Source organism: Propithecus coquereli, unplaced genomic scaffold, assembly GCF_000956105.1.
Source record: "Propithecus coquereli isolate 6110/MARCELLA unplaced genomic scaffold, Pcoq_1.0 Scaffold86, whole genome shotgun sequence".
Classification (NCBI taxonomy): domain Eukaryota; kingdom Metazoa; phylum Chordata; class Mammalia; order Primates; family Indriidae; genus Propithecus; species Propithecus coquereli.
This window is the reverse complement of record NW_012154840.1, coordinates 2,891,161-2,902,602: the sequence shown is the minus strand read 5'-3', so window position 1 is coordinate 2,902,602 and position 11,442 is coordinate 2,891,161. Positions and strand designations below refer to the sequence as shown.

The 11,442-nt window shown below is 36.2% G+C and overlaps 1 protein-coding gene across 1 annotated transcript in view; it reads right to left on the bottom strand.

Annotated features, from left to right (window-relative positions):
- Window positions 1–750: 750 nt before the first annotated feature.
- Window positions 751–11,442, bottom strand: part of CYSLTR1 (cysteinyl leukotriene receptor 1) — a 23,451-nt gene continuing 12,759 nt past the window's right edge. The window contains exons 2-3 of the mRNA XM_012664105.1: window positions 5,501–5,576; window positions 751–1,900 (exon numbers count right to left, since the gene is read on the bottom strand). Of these exons, the coding sequence (XP_012519559.1) occupies window positions 851–1,873 (1,023 nt within the window). The 5' untranslated portion in view covers window positions 1,874–1,900; window positions 5,501–5,576 and the 3' untranslated portion in view covers window positions 751–850. The remainder of the gene's footprint in view (window positions 1,901–5,500; window positions 5,577–11,442) is intronic.

The following is an 11,442-nucleotide window of genomic DNA, read 5'->3' as shown; positions in this document are numbered from 1 at the left end:
TAGTTAATTTTGATCCCAATAATAAAAACGTAGAAAAGTAAAGTAGATCCCTTTTCTTCTTTTTAAATAAATTTTTAATTATTTCTGCTTGTATCTGGGAGTACCAGTTGTCATGCTTCTTAAGGAAGCATAATATATTGTGGAGGAAGAGAACTCCCTATAGGAACCTTGATGAGCACAAAAACTTCACTATTCTCTTTTGGGGGCCTGGGGCAGGGGCAGAAAAAAATTGGAGACAAATTGGCTTTTGACTAGGTTTATTTTCATCAGTTTCCAGGTTATACATTGCATGGAGCCTTTAGGGCCAGTTGGCTGAATAGTAGTTTGTCCCAGCACTTGTATATTCTCTGCTGGAAGAACTGGCCCCCCCACCTTGCCTAGCCAGTCAGTACTACAAAGGAGGCTGACAGTATATTTTATGTAGCTCCTGGGTCATCTCCAGTTCTCATCTAATGGCATACATGCAAAGGAATATGTTAGGATGACTGAGAACTATTTGGTAATTTTATATCTTAAAAGTCTAGTTCTTATGCTTTGTAAAGATTTTAGTTGAGGAGGAAAAATCTTGACCTCAGACTGATGTTTTACAGTGCAAAGACACAAATATTCTCTACCTTTCCATAAATGGTCAAAAATTATTTATAATTTAGTTCATAGTTGAGGAATTTTAGCACTTAAAAAATCTTAAATATCCAATAATGTGAATACATAAATGAGATAGATTTATAGGCACACATAGTTAAGTGTTTGTAAATTATTAATGGGAAATTTTATTTTTATCATAAATGATTTGAGAAAATACTTGCTTGGGAAACTATTTTAATTGGTTTGCACTGGAGATGGGCTTAAACTATTCTTTATATGTTTCTTCTCCTTTTTCTGGCAAGGAGGACTTCTTCTTGGGTACATAAGTCATGCTGGACAAAGAATGCTTTCTAAATGTAGATAGCTTTCTCCTAAAGTTCCCCCCTGAAAAGAAATATAGGAGAGGGTCAAAGCAACAATTTGATGCAGCCAGGGATAAGGTTATGACTACTGACTTCTGCATTCTAAGGACAGAATCACAGGGTTTAGTTTCATTGTGTAAAAAATGAAGGTGGATGGTTCGTTGAATATGATATGGCATGAAGCTGATTAAAAAGGCAGCTGTCACAACTATGATCATTCCTATAGCCTTTTTACGACTTGACAGATTTTTCTTCATTGAATTTTTTAGTAAGGTAAGAATGATCATTGTGTAACAGACAATTATAATAACAAAAGGGATGATGAAGCCAACAAATAATGACACATAATGCAAGACCAAAACATGATTTTTAGCTTGATTGTCCTGTGGAGGCTCAAAGCACTTGGTATTATTTTTCTCATCTTTGTAAGGTTTGGCCATTAAAAATGGAGAACTGGTCAAACTTACAAAAATCCAGATGCCAACACACACAAACCTGGCTTTTTTCCGTGTAACCAAATTAATGTTCTGGACTGGGAAAACTATTGCAACACACCGGAAAAAGCTCATGGCTGTCATAAAGAAGATGCTACAATAGAGGTTGACATACAAGGCATAGGTGCTGAGGCGGCACAAAAAATCTCCAAAGAGCCAAATGCCTTTGTGAACATAATAGACCACGCGAAGAGGCAGTGTGCACACACATAGTAGATCTGCTACTGCTAAATTAATCATGTATACTTGGAAGGCTGATTTCTCATGATACGTTTTTATGAGGACATAGAGCACAAAACCATTGCCAAAGAAGCCCACAACAGAGATCATAGAGTACAAAGTAGAATACACTTGATTGCGGAAGTCATCAATAGTGTCATGGCATGTGTTATTACTGGCAGAAGATACTGTTAGATTTCCAGCTCCATCCATGTTTCTCTAGGAAGGTCTGCTTGGTGCCTAAAATATATTAAAAGTCATTAATTTTTGCCAGACCATAAATTACAGAAAGTACTACTGTTTCATTTCATAGTGTCACTATATATACTTTTCGACCATAGCACGAAGCAAGGATGGCGAGACAATGAGAGGGATTCAGCTGTACCCTGCCCTTAGGAGAAGGGCTTAGGTCCTACAAGCACCCAGAAAACTATTCTTTTCTCCTTTCCCACCTATGTTTTTCTGATGGACTTCCTCTTAATCTTCAAGACCTAGATAAAACAGCTCTCCTATATTTTAAGTCATATTACTCTAGTAGTATTCTGTATATTTTCCTTTTAAATGAGTTTTTCTATTACAGAAAAGCTTTAAAGATAGTAGTTTGATATATATGAATATCTATCTATCTATCTAATCTATTGGAAGAGCTTTGAATTCTCTCAGAAAGTAAAATCTGGATGAAAATGCTTGGTTTCCTCAGAAGAAGTCTTCCTAGGTAACATCTTCTGAGTGCTGTTCATATCTAGGGAAAATAATCTAATTTGTTATTAATGAAACTCACTCCCCTGGGGGAGATTCTTAATCTAGTACCTGGTTGATTCTATTTAGAATCACAGAACCCCATGGCTGGAGAAACCTCAGAAGCCATTTACTTATTTTAATGATGACAAAAATGTTCCAGAGGGATGAAATGCATTTCTAAATTCTATACCATAATTTAAGGCTCTGAGGAAAGATGTGGTATAACTAGTTGGAATATACCTATTGGGTGAGGAAACTATACTTGTTCATCCTCATTCTGTTCCTAGACTTTTACTCAAAGCCTTACTGTTTAGCAACCTACAGTCATTTCTCTTATAGCAAGAGGTTGGAACTTGGTCTAGCCTAGTTCAGCTCTGTCAAATCAGAGCAGTCAATCAGAATTCTTTTCAGAGAGCTTGGGATGAGACACTGTAGCGTGGAAGTAGTGATTTCTTTAGTGTTCCTCCAGATTTTCCTCTTTTATTCTTTACAAAGGTCGAAGCAACTCTTCAATATATATTAATAATATAGCAGATAATCTTTGATTGAAGTCTGATTTATTGGCCTTTTACACAACTCCTGCTCCCTGGTAAGAGAGGGGCTGGCGTTTTCAAGGTGAGAAAGCTCTTTAAGCATGCACGAACTGCCAGCTATAGAGGGGACTGATGTGTACCAGGGATACAAAACCAGATAGCTATGGTAGTGGTTACAGGTGGGATATAACTTTCCAGGTTTACTACTGCTAACAATTATATTTGCTGTTGGGAATGTGCCATCCATCCATCTAGCCATCCCAGCTAGTTGTTCCATTTTTTTTTCTTTTATTAAAAAAGTCATTATTTTTTTCCGCCAAGAATTGTTGGTATAAGATAAAAAAAATTGAACAGAAATCACTCTGAGACCATAGAGAAAAATGAGACCACTATTCTCAACCTCTGCATTATTTCTCAGTTTACTTTCCAGTTGCCTACCTCTTTCGCCATTGGTTCTCTGAACTCAGGTGCAGTCGTGGAATAAAGAGAAATTGCCTAAAGTTAATTCAGTCTTTTTCATTAGGCTTTTATTAGGTGCTTTCCCCAAACTGGGTAGTATTATGCTGTAAGGCACTAGATGGTGCTGTTGAGATTTTTGATACAGCCTTCCCCCCGCCCCCCCCCCCCACAGCTTTATGGAGGTATGGTTGACAAAAATTGCATATACTAAATGTATACGATGTGATAATTTGTTATATATATATATATATATATATATACATTGTGAAATGATTACCTAAATCAAATTAATTAACACATCTATCACCTCACATACCATTTGTGTGTGTGTGTGGTTGAGAATGCTTAAGATCTACTTTCTCAGCAAATTTCAAGTATACAATACAGTGTTATTAACTATAGTCACCATGCTGTACATTAGCTCCCCAGAACTTATTCATCTTTAACTGAAACTTTTTGCCCTTTGACCAACATGTCCCCAGCCTCTGGAAACCATAATTCTACCCTCTGCTGACAGAGCCTTTGAGAAAACCACACTTGAAAGATATTGGAGATAATTACCAGTAGCCCTTCCTACCACCATCAGTCCTCAATCTATGTTGCTACAAACCCTTTCCAGAATAATTTTCGACACACTGTAGCTCCCAATTATGACATGTCTGTGCTTTAAAACCTTCAACGATCCCCGAGTGCCTTCAGAATAAAATCCAGGTTTCTTGGCATTATATTTAAGGCTCCTTACAGTCTGGCTGCAATTTACCTTTCCCAGTTTCTCTCTAACTTCTCCCCTTTGCACACTAGTATAGGTCAAGGAAACAACTAGTTTAGTATACCAGGGATATTTGCCACAAGTTTTCCCACCTGTATGTCTGTTTTCATGGTATTTCTTCTTGAATTTCTATTTCCTCCTTTCTGAAATGCCCTTTCCTCCATCTATGCATATGCAAAAACTACTCATCATCCAACTCAAATTATACCTTCTTGACTAAGCTTTCCCTTAGCCTGTGTCCAAAGTAATTTGTATCTTTAAAGAACTTGTATAGAACTTTAAATCTATCCTGCAAATCAGTGATTTGTATAAATGTGTTATCTTCCCTTCCAGACTATCGGGATTGATATATAAGAAAGTATCCCACACGGGGTCTAGCACATATGTACCTTGCCCGTAAGTTCTCAATAAGTGTTAATTGAGTGAATTAGTAAGTGAAGGATAGAACAAATTTATCATTTGAAGATATTATTTATCATTTAAAACCATTTAGAATTATCATCTCATTTCAATATAATTTGAAACTTCTCCAGTCTTAGAGCCTAAAGTTGCCGTGTAAGTAAAGTTGCTTCCTAAAGTATTAAGGAAGGTACTAAATCACAAGACTAACACCCATATCATTGACATAGACTAATCATTTGTTTATTTGTTACAGGTTATAAATATTAATAAATTTGAAATTCTCAGATCTTTGAATAAAAGATGACAAATAAAATTGATAAATAACATTAAAAACATCAAAGAAACAGATGATCTCCAGTCCTGTTAATAAACTTCCCAGCCCTTACCAAAATAAACTTTCCTAGAAATTTTGATATTTAGGTCCCATTGTTTAATTATGATTAAGTCAAGTCAATGATTTATATTATGCTATAAAAAGAGGATTGTAAAACCCTCCGACAAGTAGTGAATACCACAGGGGTAAAGATCATTTAGTCCAAGCCACTCATGTCACAGATGATGGCTTTACTTGTCTGAAACAGCATTTAATTAATTTTTATAGAATTTACTGCAATCCCCCAATAATGTGATACCCAGTAGATGGATACAGAGAGTTTCCTTGGAAACCTAAGATGCCTAAGACCCCATCCCTGCCTTCAAGCAGCTCATAGTCTGAAGGGGGAGAGAAGTGATAGCTCAGAAGTGTGAAGAGGTTACAATACCATATAGTAAGAGTCATCTTGGCACAACATAAATGGATCATTAATTGATTAAGAAAAGAAAGCAATAAACATAAATGGAATTGATTTCACTTTAGCACAGATGATAAAGGAAGTTACTTTGTTAAGATAATTGCAAGTTGAAAAAGCAAGGTTCTTTTTAAAAATGGGAGCCTACCTCTTTCTGGCACTGCAAATGTTCCTTCTTATGGTAGTCAGTGCTTCTTATGGTGTAATATCAGAGGAAGCCCAAGCTGAAATCATAAGATTGAAAAGGAAGTTAACAGCCTTAGAAGCAGTCCACAAGTGTCATGGGAGTTTAGCAGCCTTAAGTACAGATCCAGAGTATGTGATGGAACATCAAAACTTTACTGACAGACTTAGGGATAGTCTTTGAATTCCTTGCTTCCTTCTTTCCCCTCTATCATTTTTAAATTCCCAGGGGGAAAATTTGAAATACAGACCAGGGCTGGTCACAGATTTTTTCTTCTGTGTACATGAACTAAAGATGAACATGGTATTATAAAATATTCTTCTCTTTATGAAACCATGATATTTCCCCTGTTTTCTCTTCCAGACAGTTCATTATAAAGTTCAAAGTGGAAATAATTTGTAAGTTCACATCTGGAATTAGTTTGCTAGGAATAGGCATTAGAACATTAAAACTATGAAGTACATCTGTCTTGGATGGCTTAGAGATAGTTTTCCCTGAAGGAAGAATGGCTTAAAGGACCTTGGACTCTTCTCCCTATAAACTCATAATAACATTTATTGTTTATATCACTAATTAACATACATATTTTTGGAAATCAACTGTTTTGTAACCTTGTGTAGTTAACTTTTCATAAGTGTATGTCTCTTCTCTTCAATTAAATCATATCTGAGAATCTAACAAAGTATAACAAATCTTCAAGAAATGAGCAGAGACAAATTTTCTTAAAGCAGTAGCAAGCTGAACACTTTTCTTCTAAAGTTTTGTTGTCCTATAGCAACTTTCATTCCTGTCTGCAAGGTCGCCAGAGGCTGGCCACTTTTCCTTTATCTGTGGTCCACGGGCCAACAAAATAAACACCTTCCTCTAGTTTATTCTTAACAAGTAGAAACAGGCTTGAACCTTCCAAAGGAACTCTATTGAAAAAAGAAAACAGAAAATCAAAAGGAAAATAAAGGAAATGCAAAAATATAAAACATAGTCTAGTTTTAAAAGCAGGAAAGTGAACCTACAGCTACAATGTGGTATTTTGAGTGCACCCTTTACTCAGATAATCATTTTTCAGATTTCCAATTTCTTCTCCTTCTCCAAGTTGTTTTGCCTTCTCCATGTAAGGAGTTGACATAGGTAAACTACTATAGTCTGGGTAAAGTGTGGGTTGCAGGTAGGGAATTACTCAGAGTTGGCTTTTATGTTTTGTTAATCAGGTAGTAAACTTTTTAAAAAAAGTTTTTCTAGCTTGTCCTGGGTCTCTATATATCAATAAAGGTGTAGTGATGGAATGTTGAATGTATAAAGATCCTTTCTGATCCTGAAATTATATGATTGCACTCATCCGTGAAGAAAATTAACTTTGGCTGTCACAGTTTTGTGTTTAGACAAAGCTATATTTCTCCCTAGTGTGGAAAGAGAAAGAAAGTTTATGAATTTCTAAGACCCATGTATGAGAAGTGTAATATTATCATCCTAATGCACTATCTAGTTATCCATTTCCACGGAGGCTGTGCAATTACAATTTAGCCCAATCTTTACATGCGTAGGTAAGTAAATGTCACATTGTATGGACAACAGTATAGTGTTTTTTTTTTTAAGTTTGGGATTCTGAGGGGGTCTTTTATGGCTCCTTTAGGAATTCCCAGCTTTGCGAACAGCAGGAACTCAATACTTTCACTCCTTGCCTCACTTTCCTTTTTTGTTTCCTTGAGGACTCTTGTCTCTGACACAAGCTTGATCCAATATTGGACTCTACCATTCTTATCTGGGTGATTGAGTGGGTGAAGGTGAGATAATGAAGTAAAGGTGTGGATATATGATTTTGATTTCAGTTGTTTAATTCAGAAATTACTCAGATCCTTTATTTGGCTGTTAAGGCCAATTCAGTTCAGGTCAACAAATATTTATGGAGCCACTATTCTTATAAGGAAGAGGGTACTCTCTCTCCATTACTCCTTAGTCTCTATTGAACCTGTAACCTGATCAAGTTTTAGTGAACAAGGTAAATAAGAGAGCCCAGAGATTTTCTAAGACTATAAGGTTCCAGCTCATACACTATACAACTTTATTGTTGCTGCAATAGAATTATGTATGAGCAAGAATCAATTACATACTATTGTGCTAAGTGTGGTCCAAGTCTAGTATCTTCTACTAAATGAAAAGGTAATGATAACTCTTTTTTGTTTCTAGTCAAACAAAAAGCCATTCTTGATCCTCTCAACTGAATTTCATATTTCTCTCGTTTGAAGTGCTGTAGTGTTTTTTTGTACCTTCCTTGATAATTTTCATTTATTGCTTTGTCATTAGTTATCTCTGTGGTCATTCAGTTTAAACTTCTTATTAATTCCATCCAAATCTCACTAGACTGAAAAGGCAATAAACAAGTCTTATTCTTTTTGTATTTCCTGCTGTACATAGTATGGTACCTTTTAAATATTAGTTCATTTGGGTTAATCCATTTTCTTTATCATTTAATTGATGTCTTATCAAAATCAACAGGAATCCTTGCATGGAGAAAGACAATGGGCATGGTGGAAAATTCCTAGGACTGGTAGGCAGAAGACCTGGTCATACTTCAGGCTCTGGTGGATGATTAATTGAGTGATCTTGGGCAAATCACTTCCTGTCGGTGATCTCTTCACTTATCTGTAATACAGTTGGGTTTGAATTATATGGTTCCAAAAGTCCCTTCTAGTCTACCATTCTATAAATCTATGAAGACCAGCATATTTTTTTTCTCGAGAGTAAGTAAGATAAGAGGTCTAAAGCTTCAAGAAGAGGAACATGGACATAAGATTTTGCGAGTTTAACTTAAGACTATGAGGTGTCACCTGAGCCTCTCTCAGGTGAACATCTGAGAGAAAGACTCACTTAATTCCTCTTTCAATGTATCAGCTATGCTAATAGGGGCCTTGGTCACACCCCCTAAAATCAGCACAGTAGTTCTAGATTTGATGGAGATTTCTAACGAAAATCAAGCAGGTGAATGGGGGAGAGGGGATGGGTAAATTTACACCTAATGAGTACAATGCACGCTATGTGGGTGATGGGCACACATAACTTTGACTCAAAGTGTACAAAAACAATTCATGTAACAAAAACATTTGTACTCCATAATATTCTGAGATAAAAAAAACTCGACACTTTGTTTGAAACCAGAAAAGAGCCCAAATAGCCAAAGCAATCTTAAGCAAAAAGAACAAATCCGGAGGCATCACATTACCAGACTTCAAACTATACTACAAGTCTATGGTAACTACAACAGCATGGTATTGGTATAAAAATATAGACATAGACCAATGGAATATGAGGGATTTTCTATAAAGGAAAATGTGGTCCAAAGTCAAAGTAGAAATGTCTGTAAGGGTGGCAGCAGTAGGAGTGTGTACTTGTAAATAGCAATGTCAGAGGTGATTGATCAAAGTCCTTCAGGTGTATGTTTATTTCATCTTAGCCATTTCTCTGACAATGTGGGATTGAAACAGTGTAGAGTCTACATATAAATGCTCCAACAGAAAGGGTTTATGAGAGATCTTTGGCGTGAGTCCAGGTGAGGTTTTCAGACCAAATTTTAGCAGAACGTAGGAATGCAGCTGAAGCTTCCCAGGCAAAGGCAGGTTTTGCACTGCTGAAAGAAGCTCTTGAAAAAAGGCACATGGTGCCATTAATGATGGACACAATGGGGAAACAGAAGACCATCCGGTTGCCTGATATTGGGTACCCTTGAGTGTGGAGGAGCAGACTGTACTTTATTTTCCTGATTGTTACAGGAAATAGTAATACAGTTGTATTCCTCTCAGCAATATATATCCAGGTAGCTGCTCTTAGTGAGTAGAATGAATTAGAAGTGGCCTTATGACTATGTAAGTAAATGGTACATGACTAGTTATTAATTGAATTAAGTTGGATTGAATTGAACTGATTTTGATTACATGATTAATGGCTTATGGTTTTATAATAAATAGAATAAAATGAAATGTCTGCTTAGCCTTGTCTAAATTACCCCAAACTATTAATTTAATTAATTCAGTTAAACTTACTGAGGTTCAACTGAAATTTTTAAAGGATAGGGTCTCTAAGTTTAATTTTTATATCTAGAAAGATATTGATAAAGATATAAGATCAGTTTATATTAACTACTAATAAGTAGTAAGAAGAAATTAAGCTGTATTTGTAAATAGAAGAGCTCACTAGTCTGATTTAAAATTTTAAGTTCCATCCTTCATAACAAAACAGAAAAATATGATATAACTATTGAACTTACTACTTTCTGCCTAGTGTTATATGCATTCATTCAAAAATATTTTCTGTGCTTCTATTAGCTCTATTTGTGGACTTTGCTTAGCTCTTCTTAACTGAAGCTCCTTAGGACAAGGAGCATATCTCACTCATCTTTGTCTTCTTGGCAGTTTAATCCAGGGCTTGGAAAATGGTAAGCCCTCAATAGGTGTAACTAATTGGCATTGAATTTGTGGCAGGAATCATGTTTGAGGATGACACCTGATCTGTGTTGGTCTAGGAATGACAGCCATATTTCACAGGGTTGGCATTGGCCTACCACTGTGTTATTAATATCCTTGATAATAGGCAAAGAAAAAAATCATTATTTTATGCAGACATTATCAACTGGTGAGTGGGGGTTAGAATTCTGAATAATTTCGAAAAATTAAATGAGACAGGAGATGTAACTAGGGTGAACACTGAGTAAATTTGTATAGTTTCTCAAATAACAGTCAAGAAATGTGCTGTTTAGTTACAAGTAGAGCTCAAAGGGGAGAGAGAGTGATGAGGGCAGGGGGAGAATGGGGTATAAGAAGAGAAAGCAAGCTTAATTTGTTCATAAATCATAAATGGGGAGGTACCCCTGACTGAGCACCATATTGATCACACCTTCGGCCTCTTCAGAAGCTCCATTGTGTGTGGGAAAAAATAAATCTCATTCCACTAGACTGTACTGAATTACTTCTCAGAGTCCCTTATGTTACCATAAATCTGCTACCATAATATAAAATTTGCTTCTCTAAGGTATATTCAATTCTTTGAAAAGTTCTACCAGTGCTATCTGGGCATTCTTTAGAAAAGAAATGGCATGACAATGAGTAACTTATTAGTGTCCTGGTGTTCAGGCTTTCATGAGGATTTGAGACCAGACATGATGACAGAGTGAATAATATGAAAAGAGACGAAAGGTATGTTCCCACACAACTGTAACGTGAACTAAGTCACTGTGAACAAGTCAATAAAAAGGAAGTATGTTCCAGGATACTGAAAACAATTCTTGAACAGAGCTATTCAATGAAAGGAAGCTACCAGAAGTAGCTATAAAAATCTCTGTTTGGACTGGGGAAAAGAATCATTTATTCAATAAATGGTGCTGGGAAAACTGGATAGCCATATGTAGAAGACTGAAACAGGATCCACACCTTCACCTCTCACAAAAATCAACTCACGGTGGATAACAGACTTAAACCTAAGATGTGAAACTATAAGAATTCTAGAGGAAAACATTGGAAATACTCTTCTAGACATTAGCCTAGGCAAAGAATTTATGAAGAAGACCTCAAAGGCAATCACAGCAACAACAAAAATAAATAAATGAGACCTGATCAAATTAAAAAGCTTCTGCACAGCCAAAGAAACTATCACGAGAGCAAACAGACAACAGAATGGGAGAAAATATTCGCATGCAACACATCCGATAAAGGGCTGATGACAAGAATCTATATAGAACTCAGGAAAATCAGCAAGAAAAAATCAAACAACCCTATCAAAAAGTGGGCAAAGGACATGAACAGAAACTTTTCAAAAGAAAGACAGAATGGCCGGGCGCGGTGGCTCACGCCTGTAATCCTAGCTCTCTGGGAGGCCGAGGCAGGCGGATTGTTTGAGCTCAGGAGTTCGAGACAAGCCTGAGC